At 35.5% G+C, this 26,110-nt stretch overlaps 1 protein-coding gene across 1 annotated transcript in view; it reads left to right on the top strand.

Moving 5' to 3' along the window:
* Positions 1 to 21,084, top strand: part of TTC6 (tetratricopeptide repeat domain 6) — a 41,831-nt gene extending 20,747 nt beyond the window's left edge. The window contains exons 7-12 of the mRNA XM_041759830.1: positions 238 to 311; positions 7,632 to 7,842; positions 10,668 to 10,820; positions 11,658 to 11,828; positions 20,168 to 20,393; positions 20,875 to 21,084. Coding sequence (XP_041615764.1) covers positions 238 to 311; positions 7,632 to 7,842; positions 10,668 to 10,820; positions 11,658 to 11,828; positions 20,168 to 20,393; positions 20,875 to 21,011 — 972 coding nt within the window. The 3' untranslated portion in view covers positions 21,012 to 21,084. The remainder of the gene's footprint in view (positions 1 to 237; positions 312 to 7,631; positions 7,843 to 10,667; positions 10,821 to 11,657; positions 11,829 to 20,167; positions 20,394 to 20,874) is intronic.
* The last annotated feature ends 5,026 nt before the right edge of the window (positions 21,085 to 26,110 follow it).

The following is a 26,110-nucleotide window of genomic DNA, read 5'->3' as shown; positions in this document are numbered from 1 at the left end:
ACCACAAGAAAAGTGGAGACCAGTAGCATAAGATTCCGAGTGAGTTTTCAGTTATGGGTGTCCTCTGCTCCATCCATTCTCACTGGCTATGATACTAAAAGGAAAAATAAAGTTTTAGTAAGATATACATTTTAATGGTTGTGCTAAGTATATTCATGGTAGAATCAAAGTTAGAAGTTTAAGAAAGCACTAAAGATAATGTTGCAAAATTAACAACAACTTATAAAACTGTTTCAGGATTTTAAACAAGCTGCACTAATAAGCAAGACTAATGTGAACCTCTGTCAAGCGACTGCCATATGCCATCACAGGTATGGAGTGCAATTTGTGTTGATGTGAAAGCAGGTAGAACCATCTTATTTATAATAACAGGAGGATAGAAGAGACAGAGGAAAATGTTGTGGAACTAAGAGAGTACAAAAATGGGGATAGATACAAAGACTCCCTGTAAAGAAATGGAGAGGGAGCACATCTGAATATGTCATTAATACTCCTCTACCTTCTAATCAATGATTTAACCAAATCTTCAAGAAAATACGTGCATCATGGCATTGGGATACCCATCTAATACAAGCCCATTTACTGGAAAGAACCTTGGTAATATACAGAATAAAATCATGCATACCCTGAAATAGCTAAGAATAAAATTAAGTCAACTAACTTTGTTCATAAAATGGAACTAGATTTAAAAAACTGGTTTCCTGGAAGGGAGGATGATTTCAAAAAATAATATATTTTCAAGAAAATTTTGCATTTAGAAAATGTAGCTCTAAATCTAAAGCTAATTACAGGAATACCAGTAAATATCCATAAAATACAATGAAATATATAAAAAACATATTACTCAAAAATTTTTTTCCTGTTTCTGGTGTTATTATAAAAATAAGTATTGGGGCACCTGTGGCTCAATTAGTTAAGCATCTGCTTCTTGATCTCAACTCAGGTCTTGATCTCAGGGTTGTGAGTTCTAGCGCTGTGTTGGGCTCCACATTCAGCTTAAAAAAAAGTAAGTTATAGAAGGGGAGGTAAGAACAGTAACATAGGCTCAAAAACAGATGGTGATCAATTTAAAATTTACTCAGATAATATTAGAGTGGTAGATTTTGTTAACTATAGTGTTTATGTTTCTACATATACATTTGGCATGTAAAAATTAATTTCTGGTCATTTTGCTTTTAAAAGCATAGAGATTCAGCTCATGATTTTAGTGTAGGATAAACTATGATTAAGTAGTAGTTTACAACATTATTTTTCATGAAACAATAGCAATTAATTGGAGAGGAAACTGAGATATTCATAAATTATGTAGATTAGGCTATATAAATACCCAATTTAGAGAATAGAACACAGTTTGAATTATTTAGGAAACCAATATTCTTTTTTTCCCTTTTAGGACATAGATAGTACAGCCATATTTTCCTATGAGAGTCAGCCCTTTTATTTTATGAACATAGTTATATAATAATTGGTACAGCAACACCCGGGTGGCTTAGCATTTAGTGCCTCCATTTGGCCCAGGGAGTGATCCTGGGGTCCTGGGATTGAGTCCTACATTGGGCTCCCTGCATGCAGTCTGCTTCTCTCTCTGCCTGTGTCTCTGCCTCTCTCTGTGTGTGTCTTTCATGAATAAATAAATAAAATCTTAAAAAAAATAATAACTGGTATTTGTGAACTGTCATTGAGTTAAAAAGCTTAAATGGGTCTCAGATAACTAATTTTATATAGACATAGTCACACAGTTGTCTATGTTAATCCAGGAACCTTTATACAATTCATCTCTTTAGGCAATTGTTAATCTTAAAAAGAGATGGAATAATGATGACTAATGTGTTTATTTTGTTGGTTGAGTGCAGACCAAAAAGTCTGAGGTCATTGTATTCTCTTAAAAAAAAAAAAAAAAGAATGCAAAATTCTCTCAACCTCATTCCTATGCTTAGCAACTATTAGAGAAGGTAAAATTCTTTCTGTGTCACTTCCAGATCTCTTTTATGAAATGTAATCACTGGGTATATATGGTGGAGCCTCCTTAAGCTGATACTGCTTTGCAATTCCAAATAACTCAACTTTCATCAGCCGACTGGAATCTCTATTGTCCTTTAATAAAAGTAGAATTTAAATAGACAATAAAGCCCTGATAACTCACACTCCAATTCCATGTGTTTTGAGTTTTACTGAATTTAGCAATAAGGAATGTTTAGTGATTGGTTATATTTATTTCAGGAAAAGTATCTTTGCTTTTCAAGATAAGCTATAACATACTTATACCACAGCAGCATGATTTCTAGGTACTGAGATTCATTATTGATGTCTTATAGTGGGGCAAGTGAAAATTTTCCCATTTGGAAAATTAAAAAAAAAAAGGAATAAATCTTTAAATTTTAGGACTTTGATCTTTGAACTCATGGGGTTGCAGACGTTTGAAGTATGCCTTTGTATATCTCTGGCTCTCACTCTTGTGGTTGCTAGGAGACAACATTCCTTAGACTGAATATCCTACTTGTTGTCCAATTTGGTCACTAAGAGTGTTATGGTAGAGTTAATTTTTAGATCTCTTTGAGAAAGCCACCTTCAGATTAAAAAAAAAAATCCACAGAGGGAGAACCTGATTTACTCAGAGTTACCTGTCTTACCCACTTTTTACTCCAGAACATCTATTTTACTATCTTTACATTTGCATAAGATACTTTTGAATCTTTGACTCTACAAGCCACATTCTTTAGTTTTGGGAGGTATTTATGATTTATTTGTACAACTCAGTAGGGCACATCTGGTCATGTATGTGATTAATTTGGAAGATGCAGTGGGCTTTTGTGTCCGTGGCCTTGCCTGCACACTCAGCACATGGTCCATTGTTATGGACACTGGGATAAAAATCACTCACCTTCCTCAGTGATCACAGTATTTTAGATTTATAAAAACACCTTTTATTTTAGAAAAACTCATTTAATATGCTTTTATATTTGTAATTGATGCTTAATAATTTATGTCTTGATGAATATGTATCCTGATATAACATAGATACTCTACCACATTCTTCTGTTGTTTAACTGCATGTGATTATTTAACAAGAGCTTCAATCTAGGATATTGTGTGATATTCACACCTTCAAAAAAAGGACATTGCTACTTCTGTAGTTCTTCCTTTCTTTCTTTGTACAGGGGTCTGGGAAGTCTCTGATTTTTACAACGTCACCTTCTCTGGACTTGTTTTTTAGTCATTGTCAGCTTTGAAGAGCTTGCTAGATATCTTTCAAGGTCCCTTTCTAGCTTTAAGGTTTAATAAGTATTTACTTAGTCTGAATAGATTCAGTGCTCATTGAACTTTAGGGCTGGTAGAGGAGTTAAGATGGCAGAGGAGTAGGGAGACCCTAAGCATTTCCACTGAAGCAAGTCGGCTACTTGTTTTATTTTTTATTTTTTTATTATTTATGTATTCATGAGAGACCCAGAGAGAGAGGCAGAGACACAGGCAGAGGGAGAAGCAGGCTCCATGCAGGAAGCCTGATGCGGGACTCGATCCTGGGTCTCCAGGATCACACCCTGGGCTGAAGGTGGTGCTAAACCGCTGAGCCACCCAGGCTGCCCTAATTGTTTTAAATTCTAGTTCAGACATATTACTTATATCTGTATTGATTAAATCTCTGGCTGTGAGTTCTACTTTCTGTAGATATAAATATTTATGCCCCTAACTTGGGAGCACCCAAATATATAAATCAATTAATAATAAACATAAAGAAACTCATGGATAATAATACATTACTAGGGAACTTTAACATCCCACTTACAGCAATGGACAGATCATCTAAACAGAAAGTCAATAAGGAAACAATGGCTTTGAATGACCCACTGGACCAGACAGACCTAACAGATATATTCAGAATATTTCATCCTAAAGCAGCAGAATACACATGGAATATTCTCCAGAATAAATTATATACTGGATCACAAATCAGCCCTCAACAAATGCAAAAAGATCGAGATCATACCTTGCATATTTTCAGAACACAGTGCTATGAAACTTGAAGTCAACCACAAGAAAAAATTTGGAAAGACATCAAATACATGGAGGTTAAAGAACATCTTATTAAAGAATGAATGTGTTAAATAGGAAATTAAGAAAGAAATAAAAAAAAATACATGGAAGAAAATGAAAATGAAAACACAACAGTCTAAAACCTTTGGAATGCAGCAGAGATAGTCCTAAGAGGGAAGTATACTGTGCAGTATAGCCCTAATTCAAGAAGCAAGAAAAGTCTCAAGTACACAACCTAGCCTTGCCCCTAAAGGAGCTAAAAAAGAACAGCAAATAAAGCCTAAAGTAAGCAGAAGAAAGGAAATAATAAAGATTAGAGTAGAAATAAATGATATAGAAACAACAAAATAATGGAACAGATTAATGAAATAAAATTGATAAACTTCTAGCCAGACTTACCAAAACAAAAAGAGAAAGGACCCAGATAGATAAAATCAAGAATGAAAAGGGAAAGAAACATCACAAAAATACAAACAATGATAAGAGAATACTATGAAAAATTATATGTCAAAAATAGGGCAACCTGGAAAAAATGGACAAATTCCTAGAAGCTTACAAAGTTCTAAAACTGGATCAGGAAGAAATAGAAAATTGGAACAAACTCATAACCAGCAAAGAAATTGAATCAGTCATCAAGAATCTCCCAAAGAACAAGAGTCCAGGGCTGGATGGCTTCCCAGGGGAGTTCTACCAGACATTTAAAGAAGAGTTAATAACACCTATACTTCTCAAAACGTTCCAAAAAATAGAAATGTAAGTAAAACTTCCAAACTCATTCTATGAAGCCAGCATTACCTTAATTCCAAAACCAGACAAAAATCCCACTAAAAAGGAGAATTACAGGCCAATATCCCTGATGAACATGGTTGCTGAAATTCTCCATAAAATTACTAGCTAATGGAATTCAACAGTATATTAAAAGAATTGTTACCACAACCAAGTGGGATTTATTCCTGGGCTGCAGGAGTGGTTCAATATTTGCAAATCAGTCAATGTGATACACTACATTAATAAAAGAAAAGAGCCATATGATCCTGTCAATAGATGCAAAAAAAAGCATTTGATAAAATATAGCATCCTTTCTTGATAAAAACCCTCAACAAAGTAGGGACAGAGGGAATATGCCTCAACATTATAAAGGTCATATATGAAAGGCCCACAGCTAATATCATCCTCAAAGGGGAAAAACAGAGCCTTTCCCCTATGATCAGGAACAAGACAAGGTTGTTCACTTTCACCATTAGTATTTAATGTTGTACTGGAAATCTTAGCTTCAGCGCTCAGATGACAAAAAGAAATAAAAGGCATTCAAATCAGCAAGGAAGAAATCAAACTTTCACTATGTGCAGATGACAGATACTCTATGTAGAAAACCTGAAAGACTCCATAAAAAAATTGCTAGAACTAATACATGAATTCAACAACCTTGCAGGATATAAAGTCAACGTGCAGAAATTTGTTGCATTTCTATACATCAATAATGAAGCATCAGAAAAAGAAATCAAGGAATTGATCCCATGTGCAATTGCACCAAAAACAGTAAGATACCTAGGAATAAACCTAATGAAACAGGTAAAAGATCTGTACTCTGAAAAGGATAGAACACCTATGTAAGAAAGTGAAAAGGACATGCAGAAATGGAAAAGTATTCCATGCTCATGGATTGAAAGAACAAACATTGTTAAAATGTCTATACTACCCAAGCAATCTACACATTCAGTACAATCCCCATCAAAATACCCCCAGAATTTTTCACAGAGCTAGAATAAACAATCCTAAAATTTGTATGGAACCACAAAAGAACCCAGATAGCCAAAGAAATTCGGAAAACAAAAAACAAAACAAAAAACAAATCCAGACTTCAAACTGTATTACAAAGCCTAATCATCAAGATGGTATGGCATTGGTACAAACACAGACCCAGATCAATGGAACAGAATTGAGATACCAGAAATGGTCCCACAACTATAAGGTCAACTAATCTTAGACAAAACAGGAAAAAATATTGAATGGACAAAAGACAGTTTCTTCAACAAATGGTATTGGGAAACCTGGACAGCCACATGCAGAAGAATGAAACCTGGACCACTTTCTTACACTACAAAGCAGCATAAATTCAAAATGAATGAAAGACTTAAATATGAAACAAGAATCCATCCAAATCCTAGAGGAGAACACAGGCAGAAGTCATGAAGAGGATGAGAGGAAGATGATAACTTTTTTAAAAAATATTTTATCCATTCATTCATGAGAGAGACAGAGAGAGAGGCAGAGACATAGGCAGAGGGAGAAGCAGGCTGCCTGCAGTGAGCCTGATGTGTGACTCGATCCTAGGACTGTGGGATCATGACCTGAGCCAAAGGCAGATAGATGCTCAACCACTAAGTCACCAAGGTGCCCAAAGATGATAACCTTTATTGAAGATTTCCTTGCTAAGTGGTTTTCACAGGTGCTCATTTGTTTCTCATAACAATTTTGAAAAATTAGTATTAATTTGCACATTCAGGTTTAGGTCTGATCTTCAGGCCTTTCTTCTGACTACACCATTGGGATATCAGATCTTGTGTGCCAACTGCAGGTATGTTAAAGGTGAAGAATGTGAGGTAAAGATGACTGTGTGGAAAAGCATGAAGTTTGTGGTTATGGTTTACCCATCTGAATCCTAGATATGTATACTGCTGAATCTCACTATGCCTTTTACTGTGTTATTTATTATGTGCATACTTTTCTGAGCCATTTTCTTTTAACCTATAAAACGTAGAAAATTATAACTAGCGTAGGAATCGTTGGAGGGATTGAGTGAAATAGCATAGGTAAAGCATTTAGCATAACACCTAGTAAGTAAGCAGTTACTTAATGTTAGTAACTCCCTTGTTCCAGCTTTTTAAAAAATCCCTATTCTCCACATCAGATGAGACTGAATATAACTATTAGATATGCATATAAAGCAGAAAGTGACTCTCTCAGCCCATGAACTAATATCTGACCCATTCTCTAGCGCTCACCCCACCAAAAGAGAATAATTAAGGATGAGAGATAGAGTTATCATTTAGTCACATGTATTCACAAGCTAATAAATGAAATGAATTTTACTTTTTTCTTGTTCTTTCCTGGTGTCCACAAAAAGCATTTGCCTTTATAAAAGATTTGAAGTAAGGCCTCCTGTGTGATAAAATTTTGCTTCCTTTTATTGTATAAGGAAATATTAAATACATAAATACATTTAATTTAATCCGTTTTAAATGGTGCATTTCATCAATAATAGTATATGTTTTTCTGTATTGGCCACTGATAGCTGTTAAAAACAAATTCAGGAGTGCCATTCAGACGTTTAGTTCTGAAATAAAAAGAACTCTAAAATATCATCCTAACAAATTCTGTTATAAAAATGGTTCTTACCTCCCTCTTTCCTTTCATAAAAGTCTTCAAAAACCCTGTCAGAATTTCTTAGGTTATATGAATTTATTTCCTATGATGGATAATAAAAATGAAAGGTTTTTTAAAAATAAGAGTCAGTGCAAATCTTCATGGATAAATTATATATAGAAAAGCACTTAGAAAATTCACCAGGAAGAATCAATATTTTCATTTATTTTCAGAAATAAAGAATTTGAAGAAGCTGTTGATTTCTTCACCTGGGCTATTAAAATTAATCCATGTTTTCTGGATGCTTATGTTGGACGAGGAAATTCTTACATGGAATATGGTCATGATAAAGCCGCCAAACAAGCACAGAAGGACTTTCTGAAAGCATTGCACATTAATCCAACATATATAAAAGCCAGAATTAGCCTAGGCTATAATTTGCAGGTAACATCATATAACAACATTTTAGTCTACAAAAGCACCTTTTGGACAAGGGAAAGAGTATATTTGGTTCTTTACTGGTGATTGGGATACATATTATTTCTTTGGTTAAATACATTTCACCTTTCCCTTACTGTCATTATCAGAGCAGCAGTGGGAAGCAAGAGTTTATTAGTTACAGGGAACCTGCCTGGCAACCACACCCAGGGACCTGGTGTGCTAGTGAGATGAGGACTCTTTGAACCTGGGTTTCTTTAATGCTTGTACCTGGCCTTGCCTTACTCACATACTTACAGACAGCCTTTAAAATTTGCCTGATGAATTTCACGGATAAGAATGTGGCTAATTTGTTTCACTACCTTATACTTGGGCCCCGTAGATATTGTCCTGTTGAATTAATGAAAAGCTAGAGAGAATAAACACTGGAGGAAAACTTTGAAGTGGACTTTAGCCATGTAGTGGGTCAAACAACCACTATACAGGGATTTAGGTCATCTTACAAAGGGCAGTGAATAAGAACTTACAGGGAAAGCAAAAGACCAAGCGTTTGTCCTTTCAGCAAGATGGGAAAGTGTTACTCTGTTACCGAGCAGGTCTCTGAGTGATTTCTGGAATACTCTGACCTGGCCCATACACTCACCAACCTATTTGCACTAATAAAATATGTAATGCCTTTCTTGGAATAAAATGCTAAGTATGCTATATTTTAAGTATGCTATATTTTCCATGAAGAGGAATTGAGCAATTTTAATTTTTCTTCTTTTTTAATATTTAAAATTTTGGACTATGGGCAAAAAATGTGTTCAAATTATCATAATTTGCAGAATTTCTTGTTCATAATCTAAAATTAAAGTTGAGTTTTTAAAATTTGAAAATGAGTTTGGCTGATCTAATAATAATAATATTGGAGGTGAATGTTAGGGTTGGTGGTTATAATGAGGTAGGCCCAAGAATTCATTAATAAGGGAAATAAGAATGCCCTCTGAGACTTAAACATAAAATTAGCCATTATTGGATCATAGTAGAAATTTGCAAAGTCAACTTGAAGAGACAGGATGACTCCCAAAGTTTTGAGAGCTGACCGCAACCCAATAAAGTGTGTTAATGTCATCATTCATTGCATTCATTGCATTTTACTGAGCCCAAAATATAGGGCTCTAGGCCTAGGGATACAGCAGTGAACTAAATATACTGGGTTCTTCTTATAGAGTTTACTACCTAGTAGAGAGATGAGTATCAAGCAATCATATGAGTATTTATTTAATTATATTCATGATAAATGCAACAAAGGATAAGTTTTAGGACAACTTATAACAAGGAAACCTAGATTTGTTTTAGGGGAAATGAGAAATGGACATTGTTCTTTTTGAGAAATGAACATTTAAATTGAGTGTGAAAGTCTAGTAAGCAGTCAGTATTAAGAGTTGAGGCTAAGACACAGTGAACAACCCACTAGAAAGTCTTGTGAAAGAGAAAGAGAGGCCAAGTGGATGAAGTGTTATGGACAAGAAGAGAGTGCTGTAGGACAGGCTAGAGAACTGGAAAACGACTGAAGGTAAAGGCCTTTCAGGCCAGTTAAAAATGTTATAAATAATCAAAGCAATTACATCAGATTTTTGTTTTATGAAGATATCACTTGGTATGTATCAACCTGAAAGAAGATTGAGAAACACATCAGTATGCAGAAGGATTGAATCAGGAAAGAAAGGGCTGAGAAGAGAGAGATTCATCCAAGTTCTCTCCAGAGGGAAAAGTAACCATTTGTTCAGCAAAATCTTATGAATTTCCCTACTATGTGCCTTGCACCACCCATAATAGGGTTAGCCAAAACAGATGTCAGGAACAGATGACAGATATCCTATTGTGAGGCCATTTGCAGCTTAATATTCTTATTCTTTGTTTTGTAAACAAATTTGCTATGACAATGTTGATTTTCACATAATTTGCCCAGAGGGAGAGCTTTGCTGGATACAGAACAGCGCGGAGTTACCTTATTTAGTTTTATACAAGGGTCACTGGGCTCAGTTTGGTTAGTATGAATCAGTTTCTCAGCCTTTGAGATTCTGGCAAGTTGGATTTTTAGCCTATTAGAATAAAGAACAGACTCTGGACCTCAGTGAATTTATCAACTCACTGCCTTAACAGAGTTGAGGTATTTAGTTGCTAGTTGGTCTTCTCTAGGAAATACTTGGATGTCTTTCAATTAACAGTGCCCTTCTCCTGACCTTTTTTCTTGTTTTCCAGTTGGTGCTAAGGCTTATATAAACAGAAAATTGGTAGATTTTAATGCATTTTCCATGGTTCCATGGTGTAGTATATTTAGGTATAGTGACTCTAAAATTCCAGATGCAGGTACAATTTATCAAAATAAGTTTTATACCATTAGTTTGTTCTCTTATTTATTCAACACATTTATCTTATTATATTCATTATATATATATTACATATAACTGGAGATCCAATGCCAGGCAATAAATAACAATCTGCCTGTATGTGTGGAATTCAGTGTAAATTTTGTGCTGATGATTGTCAGGAGCACTGGTGTTTCATATGGTGGCCATGATTTTATGTTGTTCAAGATTGGCATAAGTGATGGCTGTAACAATTAGATTTATTTTAACTAATTGAAATGTTAGCATAAATACTTAGAGGTAATTTAGTCAATTGAATGCACTCACAGTACAGTCAACTTCCTTGTTTAAAATAGCTTAAATTTAGCACAATATAAATTTACCCTTACTAAAGGCTTTATTTGATTAATTTAAAACCATAAACATTTATCATGTTATGGACAATTTCTACTTCATGTAAATGAAAAATTATTTTAGGCCCAAGGAAAATTCCAGAAAGCTTGGAATCACTTTACCATTGCCATAGAAGTTGATCCAAAGTGCTACTTAGCCTATGAAGGAAGAGCTGTGGTCTGTCTTCAGATGGGTGATAATTTTGCTGCAATTCAAGACATTAATGCTGCCATAAAGGTAAAAATCCACTTAGATTATATTATCATTAGCATCAATTATCACCATTAATGAATAGGTTCGTGTAATTTCTCTGTTACTTTTTAAAGTAACTTGTAGGGGAAAATACTGTTTTTCTTTTCTAGGAGGTTCCTAGAGTAAAGAGTTTTTGTGGCTTGCCAATTTTATGACCTAAGTACATTTAAAATCCAAAATCCAAACTCATGATAAATGTTGATTCCTCTCAGTAGATGCAATCTATAGTTTATAGGACATGAATATTATTTTGAAATAAAAAAATGAATGCAGAAAATAAAATAATATTCTGGGTTCAAAGGAACTAAGGAACAATATAAATCCCCAGATTTTCTTCTATAGTGAAATGGCAAATAAAAATCTCAGGTTTTGTATACAGTGACAGAAATCTTTTCTTCTAGTTTTTGGATTCTGTTTCTGTAGAAACCAGCAGATTTTGTAATCTTTGAGATAAGAAAAAGGAAAGAACTGGAGGATAATTGCTACTACCTAGGACAAATAAATATGTTAACTATTTAATTTATTCTCCAGTGTAATGAAGTGAAACCCATAAGCTTCTGGCCAACCATGTCTATCTTTTGGAAAAGAACTGAGTAAAGCACTAAGATTATTTGTTTTATTGCAACGAATCAAGAAAGAGTTGACACTGAATCAACTTCATACTGAGTCCTTTTTCAAAATATTTGGTCTAATGGGGTTTCACTTGCACTATAAAATTACTCATTTCCCACAAGTAGATTTCATAACATTCATTTTTACATACATGAAATTGGAGAATAATACTGTTCCCAGATGCTAAATACTCATACGATTATATTACAGATCAATACTACAGCAGAATTCTTAACAAATCGTGGTGTGATTCACGAGTTTATGGGTCAACAACAGAATGCAATGAAAGACTATCAAGCAGCAATTTCTCTAAACCCCACGTATTCATTGGCTTACTTTAATGCAGGAAATATCTATTTTCACCACAGACAGTTTTCCCAGGTAAATGAGTTTTCCTTAACATTTTCTTTTTGGTGCTAAATGCTTTCTTTGTTATGTATAATTTCAGAATGCAGTCCTTATATCACAGGCTAATCATGAGCTCCTTATTAAGTGTTCTCATCTCCGTGGATTTATTCTCCTCATTATCATCAATCTTTCAACACTTGTTTACTAGACACTGGTTTATTGGACCCTTGTCCAGTAAACATTGTTCTCAACTTTCCCCAAATGTGGGCCATTGCCTTGCTGCCCATTGCTGCCAGCTTCTGGCCTAGAATCCTCTCTTTGCTCCCACTTAGACAGATCTCAGACTTCCTTCAAGACTCTTTTTCATTGATGTGATTACCTCACTCACCTTAATCGCTCGCTACCTTTCCTAAATTTCAGTCATGTTACCTGGGACTGAGAGTGAGTAAGGAGATAAAGATGTTAGTTCTGGTTTTATAACATCTTAATTTTTTCAGAATGTCTGAAATGAAGGTGTTGGATTATTAGATGATATTTTTTATCTTTTGAATTTATTTTATTTGAACTCTAATGCATTTACATAATTCAAACTTAACTTTAACATTTTATTTATATTCACTCTTTTGTTCTCTACCTTCAATTTATTGTGTTCCTTGTCTATCTTTGAGTCAGAAGTTTAATTCATTTATTGTCACCCTTTAATTTATAGTGTGATGAGTTGTCAAGGTTAAACTATTTCCCTAAGTATTGCTACTAGCAGTATCCTATGTCTTTCGGTCTGTAATGTTTTTTATTTTTGTTTTCCTAAAATGTTACGCTTGAAATGTTATTTCCCCTTTGACTGAAGATTAAATTAACAGAGCACTTAAAATGTCCAGGTGGAAGGGCTTTTATATTTTCTAATTTTGAAGTTTATTGAGTTTTAGTGTGGTCTTGTATATGCCAACTTAAAAAAAAATACTCCCAGAGCCTTTTCAAAAAAGAATTTCTCCTATAAGGATAAGGAAGTAAAAATATCCATATAAGATTTACCTTATAAGTTATGTTTTTAATTTAGCCCATATTGACACTTGCTTTTCTTTTGGTTTATTTTGGAGTGAGAAAGGTTTAAGTATCTTAAAATTAGTGTGACATCAATAGTTTTCTTTACATTTCTTGTAATTTCTGCTTTATAAAAATTTCTGCTACATTATTATTTTATGTACAGATATTCATACACACTACATATGCTTTGTGAATGCATTACAAGTGTCCTTTGGTTTCTTTTAAATGTTCTTTGGAATAAATTCACTTTTATCTGATACGAAGATTGTAACCCCTGATTTCATTTGGTTTGCCTTTGCCTGGCATTCCTTTGACCTTCCCTTTATTTTCAATGTTCAGAATCCTTTATTTTAGGTTTGTGTCTGTTTTATCAGCAAGGGTTAGATTTTGCTTTAGATGGCAAATTGAAAATACTTAGCATTTTAAAATAATAATAAAGTTGGCATGGTTGATCTTAGTTCTGTTATAATGTCATATTTTCTACACACATGTATTTAATATATTTTATTCTGTGGTCTACTATATTTAATTTTTTCCAAAGGTTTTCTGATACTTAGGAAGGTTTCCAGTTTTGTGTTAGTGGTTATCTTTTTAAAAATACCTTTATGCTCTTAGTTCCTTATTTCTTTAGTTTTTCTACTATAAACAACAATAAAATTATCATTTAGTAGTCTCTTCTTCCCTTTCTCCTCCCTCTCATCTGTTTGTTGATTTTAGTTAATAGTATTCTTTTTTGGAAAAAAAAGTTTTTATTTTTTTTCTTAAATATGTGTAAGTTTACAGTGTCAGCTTGTGCCAGCTTTCCACTTTGTCTCCCTGTTCTCCCATTTTGTTGTGAGTTTCATTATCCCTCCACTGCCAAAGGGCTTAATATTTGCATGCTATTCTGTTACCCTTATTTCACATTTTAGTCTCCTTTCTCCAGTTAAGTATATTCAGTTTTCATCATCAGCTTTTTGCCAGTTTTCCTCCCAACCACTCATTTCTTACTTGCCTGAAATTGGTCCTCTAGCAGAGTCCTGAGAAAGGGCTCAGGAGAACAATATTCCTTGAATTTTATGTTCATAGCTGTTTGCCTGTGGCGTTTACAACTTAAGACAGCATTTCTGGGTTTAAAATTCTGACTTACTTTTTCTTTCCTTGCGTGTCTTAAGCGTTGCCTTGCTATTTTCCGGTGTTGTATGTTGGTGTCAAAAATGATTTTTTTGATGCAAACTTGTTTTTCATTCTTCTATCAGTGACTTCATTTGGTCAAGATAACTAAAGATTTTTTATTTTAAGCAAAAAGTTTTTCCAAGGTATGTCTCAGAGTTGACCATTTGAAGTCAAAGTTTTCAAGTACATGGTGGGAATTTTCAATATGTAAGTTTCATAAAAGTTGTGAATTCAGTGTAAAAATTTTTTGTTTCATTATTCCCTTCATTGGGAATGAATGCTAGTTATTATATATAAGATGCCCTTTGACTTCTATATACCAATTATTTTTTCTCATTTTTTTTATCTCTTAGTTTTTGTTTCTTTTTTTTTTTTTTTTTGCATTTTTCGCATTTCTCTTATAAATCTTTCCTGTGTTCTCTGAAATCTCTGTTATCCCTCGTGGACTTTATAGATCAAGTTTCTTTAAAAAAATTTTTTTTCTAGTTTCATCTCATTCCCATGTCATACCTTCCTGACCACTTCTTTTTTTTCTTATTTATTTGAGAGAGAGTAAAGAGAGAGAGAGAGAGAGAGAGAGAACATGAGGGGCAGACAGAAGTAGATTCCCCACTGAGCACGGAGCCTGATGTGGAGCTGGATCCCAGGACCCTGAGATCATGACCTGAGCTGAAGGCAGATGCTTAACTGACTGTGCCACCCAGGTGCCCCTGGCCACCTCTTATCTGAGATCCTTCATTTCTGATTTATTTTTTCTTAAATGCAATTGCTCCCTTAGCGTTTTTCTAGTTCATTTTGAAATTTTATGTTATAATTTTTATCTGTGTTGTAGCAATACTTTTTTATCTGGTGAGTTTTTATTATCTTTTCAAAAATTAAGCTATAATTTTTTCATCCTTGTTTTTACCATGAAGGCAGGCAAATTACTTTTCTGTTACTCACATTTGGATGAGATAAATTTTGTTCCTTGACTAATAGCAGAGATGCTTATGGGAAGCAGGGTGATGAGCCATGGTAGCTTTTCAAGTTGTGCTCCCATCGATGTTATGGCAAAGGACTTTATAAAACGTCCCCTAGCCCAGTTGGTTTGGGAAGACTTCTACCACAGGCTCTGTGTTTTTCAGAACTTTTCACAACTCTTGCTTTCTAAGATGACGTACTCATTTAAAAAAGTTTTTATTGCTTACATTTTCCAAGACCTGCAATCTCTGCGTCCTCCTGTACCACTTAATATTGCCACCATATCTCTTAAGAAAATGATCATTGGGGCATCTATATGTACCAAGAGGCTATGGTTCTTGCCTTCATTTTGCTGGAAAAGTTCAGCAAATATTTCCTTATTCCATTTAACTCCTCATTCTTTCAATCTCCATATATTTATGATGTACGTGCTGTGTATGAGGCATTAATAATACCCTGAGGGTACAGAGCTAAACAAGATATAGAAGGCTTTTTTTTCTGTTGTAACTTACTTTTTAGTGGAGGAAGAAATACAAAATAAACCATAAAATATTAATAGTGATAAACACATGTAATACAGTTTCACATAAGCATTATTCTATCAGTATGACCATATGTGTGGGACTCTATGAAACTGAGATTGCCTGGATGGGTAGTGTAGGTAGAGGAGGGAGGGCTTTATGGAGCAGGTTCTGGGATAACACCAATATTTAAGAGTGAAGCAGTGAGGAGATGCCGAAAGTAGACTGAGAAGAGAACATCCAGCCACGATGATGATAAGGAAAGCAGGAGAATATGATAACATTATGAGAATAATTGCGCTTTAAGAAAGGAAGAATGTCGTGCGTCAAATGCTGCTGAGAGAGGTCAAGGAAGAAGAGAGGTTGGAAGAAGTCACTGATCGTTTTGGCAAGAGCATTATCACAGCAGTAGTGAGACAGAGTCTTGAATAGTAAGGATTGTGGAGGAAATGTGAGGCGAAGAATTAGAGCAGTTCAACTGGTTCAGGAAGTTCTGTGGGGAGAAGTAGTGAAATGAGGATGATAGCTAACATGGAGTAAGGAGTTCTCTTTATTTTGTAAATATGAAGGATACTGATTCACATTCCTATGTTAATGAAAAGTGTAGTAGAAAGGGAGAAATTGTTGGTGCAAGAGAGAGTTGCAGGGATAATTAGGATCAAAATCTTTGAGAATTGAAGTTAAATTTTGCAAGTTGCAGTGGTGGCCTTTGAAGGGAGCACGACACTATTCATTACATCATGGGGGAAGGCAGAGTGTTGGGGTACAGTTGAATGCAAGACAGGTAGATTTTGATAAGTGAGCATTTCTACTTACTGACTATATTTTCTCTATGGAATATGAGTATAGTTATCAGCTAAGAGTGGGGTAGACACTTAAAAACGGTGGCAGGGTGGCTAGGAGTTCTGAGGAGAAAAGAGAAAATGTGAAATAACTATTATAGAGAGTAGTAGGGTCAACATACTAAGGAAGTGTAGTAGGATTACTAGACAACAGTAAGCTCTCATTTTAGGTTCGTGGTTATGAATTTAAAGCAAGTTGTCGACTTTACACTGCTTTGTATGTAATTCTGTCTATACAAATTTAATACTGCTTTGGGTACTTCCATAATGGTTTCTGTGTGCTGATCTCTTATCTCCTCACTCCAATTAGGCTGTAAGCTCTGTAGGGCCTGGAACCATACTTTCCCTACATTTCCTTCCTCAGAAAGCCCATTTATACCTATGGCTTATACTACATGTCAGTCTACACCTTTTTACTGAGCTCCTAATTCATATATATCACCAGTTGCTAAAACTGGATATTTTCCAAGTGCATTAGAGCCCAGACTGAATTCATCTGTCTCCTACCTCTTCTCCAGCTCTTCTTCATATAGACCCTCTCTCAGTTCAAGATGTCATCTTCCATCAAGTCACCTGAGTAGAGACAGCATGAACCATATCTTTCTTTTCCTCACTTCTGTCAGTTTTGCTTCTTGATCGTTTTTCTCAGGTATGTGCCCTCCATTGTGTTCTACTGTCGTTGCCTTGGTTTTGCTCTTACTCTTTCCCAACTTAGATCATTCCCCTGGACAGCAAGCCCTGTGATGAGCTTAGTTGACCTCAGCAGTGAAGCTAAATTCTGGGATAGAGAATTATCAAAGGTACAATTCTGTAAAGCATGAATGAGATTGTTGTAGCTCAGACCTCAGTGGACGGTTGGTAGACTAATGTTTTCCCAAGTGGACAAGCCAGGGTCAATTGCCTTAAATTTCATCAATCTTAAACCATCTCTGGTTTGGTCCTAGCAATGTTTCTCTGAGTTACAGAGTTAGTTAATGAGATAAAGACAAATAAAATGCCCCGGGTCAATTTTCTGTTCCCATAAATGTTTAAGATCCACATGAGAGGGGGACTCTCACCTTTTAAACTTGCCTATAATAACTCCATGGGCATCATGTATAAAACTGGTTAGATTTAAAGTGTATTTGATCTTTGATTATTTTTATTATTATTATTTTTTATTATTATTATTTTTTTTAGTGTGGTTCTATTTCCCTGGAACTGGGGACACATTAGCTAGGCAAATACTTCATGTAAAATGTGTTCTGTCTTCTGTCTTGATATACTGAGTGCTTGGGCTTCACAGTGCACATCCCTACCAGTTTGAAGCAGACTTTGCAAATAGTTATGTGGTTATGCTATATTTTAGTACAGACTAGGCCTCTTTGTGGAGAAAATGGTCCTGTACCCTGCTTCCTACCTTCTCAACCTTTGTTTCTAGCTGTACTGGAGGAAGAGTTAGGCCCAGGAAGAAGGGTCCCTTAACAGATCGAATAATCTCTAGAGGGTTCAAATCTATACATGTCTGGTTTCTTTTATCATTAGTTAGTGACAATAATTTTAGATCACTTTCAGATGAGTTATGTGCATGCATCATGAACTATGGGCAACTTTAAAAAAGTAACTGGATTTTAATTAATTACAGATATTAGAGCATTAGACTAATTATTAAAAAATCAAGGCCACTGTTGTAGTAAGTGTCTTTGGCCTTTAATTGCTTCAAAGTCATTACTCCTGTACTTCAAGTTACCTCATTAAATAAATAGGCTTTTATTTTCTAAGTAATATATTTTGGGAGCTATACTAGGAAGTTATATTGTTCAAGTTAGGCACATTATTGTGTGTTATCGAATTCTTTTATCTTAGCTGACGTAGGCATTTGCTCCTACCTGATTGAAGTCATGCTTTTGTGATGTAGAGCAGTTTGGCCTTTATTGATCATTTACTGGTTAATTAAAATGAAGCCTAAATTACTTTTTGAGGAAAGTCTTGGCCCTGCCTGTAGTCATTTCCTTGCCTCATTTCTGATGATTGTGAGTCCAGCCTTCTGTTCAGGAGTGAATTCTCTTTAAACTCTTCACACAAGAATGTTCATTCTGCCACCATCTTAACAGATCCTTATACTGCACTTATCTGCCACATGAACTAGTTCCATCCAAAGATGAGATGAGTTACACAATCTTGATCTAATTTCCTCTCAAAAGTCATAGATAGCAAAATTCACAAAGAATTGCTTTAAGGCTTACGTTGTTGCTCCATTTGTAGACACTGGGAAGAAATAATATATCATCAATAGTAATTGAGTTGAAAATAATTGATATTTCAGATATATATGGATATTTTGTATATACTTTACATAGTAACCTCCCTTAACCTAAAAGCATCACTAAAAGTAGAGTTCTATTTGTTACTTCCATTTTCAGAAGGGAAAACAGGGGACAAAAAGAGCTTTAGTTACTCACCCAAAGGTGGAGAGATAACAAGGGGGTAGAGCCAATATAGGCTCAATATAGGTTCAATAGGTTGAACCTAGAAATTCAACCAAACCATGGTTTGGTTTGGATTCCTGGACACATGCTACCTGTGTTCCATTTCACTCATAATGGAAGTGAATGAAGTCAAATCCCTCGGAAACATAGGAAAAAATAGTTCATTGAAAGAGACAGAGAAAATAATCAGAGAGGTAAGAGAAAACCAGAGATGGTCTGTCTGAAGGACAGAGAATTTTACAAAGGAAGGAAAGATCAAAAGTGTTCATGTGATGTAATTGTCATGAAAGAAAAGAACTAGAAAATGTCCATTGGGCTTGAGGACACCTGCAGCTTTAGCAAGAGCAGAACTCACAAAATAGGGGAGATAGATAGAAGCAAGATTGTGGTGTGTTGAGAAAAACTGAGTGGTAAAAAATCAGAGAACAACCTGTATTGTTAAAAATGACTTTTCCGTTGAGTAAAGTAAGTTTTAAAGTAGAAGCCAAATTTTTAACCACCACAGAATTAGAAATAAGATTCCTATTTTGAGTAATAGGATGTCTAATCAGCATCTAAAGCTATTTGTGGTGAAAGACCATTTGAAAAAATTTATAACTCATTATTCATCAATATGTTACTGAAACACAATATAAACAGGTAACTAGAAATATACTCATGTGCTGGGATGTCATAGCCACGTCAAAGTGTTATAATAGTTACTAATGATTTACTCTTGGTTCCTATACTTAATCTCTTTACAGAGGTGTAGCAAATGATTTCTTAGACTAAGACCCCCAAACCAGTCTACAGACCACACCTTGAAGGTTCCTTTTCAGCTCTCTATTCAGTAGAGAATAATTTAGTCTTTGATCTTCTTGACAAGTTGATTTTTTTTCTCTCTCTCTTTCTTCTTCATAACTTTTGCAGCATCACTAAGTTATTAAGCCTTTTTGGTATGGTTTAGAATCTTATTTGGAAAATTCATTTACCTTTTCAGTTCTTAGATACTCTGCTTTTATGTGAAAATGTTAATTTTATAATATATTTTATCTTGTTATGACCTTTTCTAATTTATATTTTACCTTTTTTGGTGCTGTATAAGGATGTGGGATTTGAGGGGTAAGTAGTGGAGCATTTCACTTCAGCAAGGAGTAATATTTTATCACTGACATTATTAAGATTTGCCAACACATGGTGATAACAAAAAGCAAACTGGCTTATGGCTGGTTTTGCTATTGTTTTTTTACATTGTCTACAGACAGTGCACCTCTTTATCTACTCTATCTGGGATGAAATGCTTCCACTGTTCCCTTGGTATGCCAATGTCCTTATTTTAAATTAAGAACAGAAAGTGCTTCCAATTGCTATATAGCTGCCAATTAAAATTTCACATTTTATAGGCCAGTGACTACTTCTCAAAGGCTTTAAAGTTTGATCCAGAAAATGAATGTGCTACCATGAATCGAGCTATTGCAAATACAATATTAAAGAAATACAAAGAAGCAAAAGAAGATTTTGCATATGTGGTTGAAAGCTGTCCCTTCTGGGCTGCAGTATATTTTAACAGAGCCCACTTCTATTGTTGTTTAAAGCAATATGAACTAGCTGAGGAAGACCTAAGCAAAGGTATTTTCATTTTATAATTTTTTGGTAAAATCACAGTGGTTGATATGTTTGTTTTTAGACAATAAAAGAAGAAAAATCATTGGTCTGTTTGTCCTGATAAACTTACATAAGAATTAGTGTTTTTCTATATCATTAATGCCATCACTATAGATTCCTTTATGGAATGACTTAGAGCATGGGTAAACTGAGATTATTAGATTATTAGAGAAACTGGACATGAACAATGTTAGCTTTTCAAGGAAAGACACTATACTGTTTCTTCAAGTTAGTTTTCTTAGATTTATTTTAATATTTTAATATTTTAAATTTTTATTTATTTTTTAGTATTTAATATTTTTAATTTTACCAAATACTTACATTTGAGGAAAAATGCTTTCAAATAAGTAATACTAAAGTTCTCATAACATTTTTATTTTTTTAAACATGACACTATTTTCCAGTGTTAGCATAAGACATATCTTGAAATGTTTTTCTTTTACAGCCTTGTCTTTGAAACCTGATGATGCTCTAATATATAATCTTAGAGCAGAAGTTCGTGGTAAAATAGGTTTGACTGAGGAAGCTGTGTCTGACTACATTCAAGCACTTGATCTTCAAGAATATTCCTCAGTGATATGATTACACACAGGCCATGATTTCTGTAGCAGTCTACACAGCTCTTCTTCCAGAAATGGAAACTTATTTGTTGTTTAAAAGGTTATTCAATCTTCATTACTGCATTTTTTATGTTTTGTTATCTATATAACCCTTTTAGGCATTTTAATAATATACTTGCATTATATATTAATGATAAAAGTTCTAGTTCCTTTTCTGTGTAATTGAAAAAACTAATAACTGAATTTCTTTAGAGGGTGCAGAATTTAAATGGAAATGTTTCTTAAGGAATAATAACGTTTAAATATTTTCTTTAAAGTAAAATAATTCCTTCTGAAATAATATAATCTTCATCATTATAGAAAAAGTGTCATTGACCTTTTCATCAGTACTTACTCATAATGTATTCAACATATTCCAGATTAAATAAAATAAATACAGAACTGATGGCTATAAAGAAATCAAGTACATTTCCTCTCTCTTCCTTCATTTATTTATTTATTTTAAAAAGATTTTATTTATTTATTTATGAGAGACACAGAGAGAGAGGCAGAGACACAGGCAGAGGGAGAAGCGATGTGAGACTCAATCCTAGGACCCCAAGATCACGACCTGAGCCAAAGGCAGATGCTCAACCACTGAACCACCCAGGTTCCCCATCCTCTTTCTTCCTTTAAAGAATGTCTACACAGGCCTGTATTCTCTCTGGTACTTATATTATTCCACCAGATAAACATGTTTCTCTTTTACATGTTACCTCCCTTCCAGCACAGCACCTACAAAAATTTGACCTTCCTGTTTCCTTGATACAGTTCTTTTTGCTGCTTTAATGCAAGTTTCACAAACATATATACAAACTTTGTATACATTTATAATTAGTTCTTCATAGAAGTTAATGAGTAAAAATAAAACAACAATTAAAACAATCAGTATAGAATGTCTATAAAGGATCCTTGAGTGAACCAGAGAACCCATTTTCTTCATCTTACTGATAAAAACAAGATTACATTCACATTTGCTTCACTCACCTATTTTCCTTCTTCATTTCATTCTTCTAGTACATCTTTAGCTCCTCAGATACTTGTTTTCCCAGAGATCAGGCATTCTGGAAAGAATATCTCCATCTACTCAGTTTCTTTTTTTTTTTTGGTTTGATGTACCAGATTTTCACAATAGAATGCTGATTTTCAGTTGTAAGTCATCATGAGGATGCTTCACACTATTTCAGGGCAATCTTCTAGGCATGGTATTTGGGGTTCACAGGATTGGGTCATCCCTGGTGTGTTTGCTTTGGTTGGTGAATCAGACACATTTAATAATCCACTTTGGATCTCTTACCTCCACTTGTCTCCAGACTTTTTTGTTCCAGCCCAGGCCATGGGTGAGTTCCAGACCCTAACTGCATGCACCACAGACAGCCCCTTGCCTCATGCTTCCCTTGGTCACTGCCCTAAGGCATCTCTGTTAGTGTTGAGGTGTTGGATTGCTGTGGGACTCTGACAGTGCTGGCACAACTGTACTGTGGATGTGCAGAGGCCCAAGTCCCTGTCAAATAAGCCTCTGATAATGGGAGAAAGGAGCTAGTAGGTAGATTCTTCTGCCTTCTCTTGGTGGGGTGTCCTGAGACACACAGTTTATATAGCCCCTAGGAGGACACTCCTAGCAGCCAGCTTCAAAACATGCCTTGCGTTCGCACTTCTGTCTTCCCTGCCTTGCTCCCTCTTGTCACCACTACTCCTTTCCCGAGTTTGCACTTCTTGATAAAGTCATAGCATAGAAGCTTTTGCCTCTGGCTTTGCTTCCTGAAGTAATCCAGGTTAAGACAATAATAATTTAATTTTTTTTTTCTGATTATACACAAATATTTACAACCCTAGGCAGAACAGATACACACGAAAGACCGAGATAATATAATGGAGCAAATCCTGTCTAACTTGTCCAAATGCTCCATGTCCCCTTGTCCAGATCCTCTTGTCGCCCAGTTTCTGTGCACACTGGTGGTATCCTACTGTACACACCTCTGTCTCTACCTGAGGAATTTATCTCAGTCCGCACATAGGCCAAGTCAGAACCACAGGGGAATTCATGTCACTAGAAGCCACTCAGCAGTGACAGATGGAAAGTGGAGAATAAGCACTTCAGCTTTCTTGACTTTAGGTGGGCTCCCTAACTTCTCCAATCGGCTTCAGCTACTCCAATCAGCTTCCCTCCCCCAATTCAGTTGCCCGCCATTACAACCTCCTCAATACACAGCCTTTGTTGGCTTTCCTCTTCCTTGCCTCATTCTCTCCCCCCCAACACGAGCTTGCTGGAACCTCCTCCCAAATAAACCTCTGGCCCTTAAATCCTGGTTTCTGGGTCAGCTTCTGCAGGAATGGATCTGAGACAACATCACTGAGGCAGAGGCACCAAAGCTGGATCCGGAGCATGGGTAAGTGCCCATGGGCAGAGGTGTTGGGTGGTAAGGCCCTCCATTCAGGACATGGCAAGCATACTAGAAGTACATGTCAGGACCGACAGAGAAAAGGGAAAATAAAACATGTTTGGAGAGTGGCTGGAGCGGTCTTCGTGAGGAAATGGTAGGAGGAAAACATGCTTGTGTCATCAGATAGGAAATCCTTAGTGCTAGACAAAGAAACCAGAAGGAGGAGTTGGGACTTAACTCTGAGTGGAGTGTAAGGTGGGGATGAGGTGGGGAGAGTGATAGAGAGTTTTCTATCCCTTCTATTCCCTTCTTTTTCCTCCAGACTCACATGAATGGACTGGGGACATTTTATCATCACCAGACAAAAACTGGACATATGAAAATTGATCAGGGCATATGCTCCACTCTGGCAATGAGTCTGTATTTTCTGAGAAGACCCAAGGCAGGTAAAGGAGACACAGCAGGATAGAGGTGGGATGGAGAGAGGATGAAGACCAAGGGAGAAGATGACTTCCAGAAAGCAGTGGGAGCTAAATCAAGCATAGAGGATCCTAAGGGAAGAGGAAGGAGATGTCTGGATTCTGTCTTTTTCTCATTAGTTTGGGTAATGTTGACCCCTTCAGCAGATTCCCACCATCATGGGACTTAGTGATCACGTTTAACTTACTTATAATACATGTGCAAGCACATACATACAAAACATACACACACAACTTTTATTGATGATAATCTGTGGGAAGTAAAATTGGAGTGAGAAAAGAATAAAAAGATTTTATTTATTTTTTATTTTTAAAAAATATTTATTTATTCATGAAAGACACAGAGAAAGTGGCAGAGACATAGGCAGAGGGAGAGGGAGAAGCAGACTCCCTGCAGAGAATCCTATGCGGGACTCCATCCCAGGACCTCAGGATCACGATCTGAGCCAAAGGCAGACGCTCAACCACTGAGCCACCCAGACGCCCCAGAATAAGGAGATTTTTTTAACCTTTTTTTTTGTTATTACATTAAGACAGAAGAAGAGTGGTAGGATTATAAGTATCTTTTACTTTCAATTTTATGTATTTCTGTGATTTAGCATTATTTTGTTAATTGTTTTCTTTTGTCCTTCACTAGAATCTAAGCTCTTTGAGGACAGAGACTTTATTTTATTTTTTGTTTAGTGCTTACTTAAACTGACTAAAAAAGAAGAATGTTCAAGATACGTCTGTTAAAATAAAACAAATTACAAATGCAATAAATCAATATTACTGTGCAGCTATTGTGGTGAATTGTTTCCTTGTCATATGTTCTTCTGCACTTCTCTCATGCCTGCCATAATATAGAGACTGAAAAGCTAAAAGTTATGTCTCCCACATGTCCTTGCAGCCAGAGTTTCTGATGTGATTTAGTTTCTGCCAATCTGACACAATCTGATGAGACTGAATTGAGGCATCATCACACAAGATACCCTTCCGCTGATGTTAGAACAGTAGGTTATGAGTGGCTCTAGAGCAGAACTCTAGATTTAGCAAATAAATGGGTAGGACACCTGGTTGAATTTTAATTTCAGATAAATGAGGGGGTAAATCAGGGTTCCTACTTAAACGCATGACACCCAGTTAAATTTGAATTTCAGATCAACAACAGGTTTTTTAGTCTAAGTATGTCTTGATTTGTATGGAACACACACTAAAAATTTTTTGTTGTTGATCCAAAATTCAAATTTAATGGGCATCCTGTGACTTATCCAGCAATGTTATTCTGCAGTCAATCCTCATGGCCCTGGCTTTCTGATCCTGGGTGAATTGTATATTTCCCTGGAGCCAATAGCTTTTGTGCCCATTTCTTGATTTTTTACCTTTCTCTTTATGGCAGAGCAGACTCCCCAAGTTTGGCCAATTTTATATTGCTCTTCTGAGAGTTCAGATAAGAACCTGCTTCATTAGACCTTCCAACAATGATGTGAGCACCTCTTTCTTTGTATGGAATCTTTTTATGCTTAAAATTGCAAGAATGGCTTCTTGCAATGGCTTCTTTATGTAGAGCTGAACTCTGATATTTGAAGTTTTAAAGATTAAAAAAAACAAATTTAAAGCTTTTCTTGTGGAGTCAGAATAATAGCATTTTTTCTGCAATGAGGTATTTATTTAGTTTGGCCATGGGTCAAAGTATGTCAAATTTGAAAATAATAACCATAATAATCAAGATTTTTAGCATTTACTTTAAGCAAGGTGTATACCTCATCTCTGTCTTCTCAGCAGTCTTACAAGGTGTAGTAGGTATCATTAGATGAGGAAACTGAGGCTCAAAAAGATTGGATTATATGATCAAGGTCACATGGTGAAGCTGAGAGTCAATCTCTATTTTCCTTTATTTTTTTAAGATTTTATTTTTTTATTCATGAGAGACACACACAAAGAGAGAGGCAGAGACATAGGCAGAGGGAGAAGCAGGCTCCAAGCAGGAAGCCCGATGTAGGACTCAATCATGGGACTTGATCCTGGAACTCCGGGATCAAGCCTTGTGTCAAAGACACATGCTTAACCACTGAGCTACCTAAGCATCCCTCTATTTTACTTTAAAAGCCACTGGTCGGGGGGAGGGGCAAGATGGCGGAAGCGTAGGGTCCCCAAGTCACCTGTCCTCAACAAATTACCTGGAAAACCTTCCAATCATCCTGAAAATCTACGAATTCGGCCTGAGATTCAAAGAGAGA

Source organism: Vulpes lagopus, chromosome 6 (genome assembly GCF_018345385.1).
Source record: "Vulpes lagopus strain Blue_001 chromosome 6, ASM1834538v1, whole genome shotgun sequence".
NCBI lineage: Eukaryota > Metazoa > Chordata > Mammalia > Carnivora > Canidae > Vulpes > Vulpes lagopus.
Note: the sequence above shows the minus strand (reverse complement) of the source record. Positions and strands in the feature narration are given on the sequence as shown.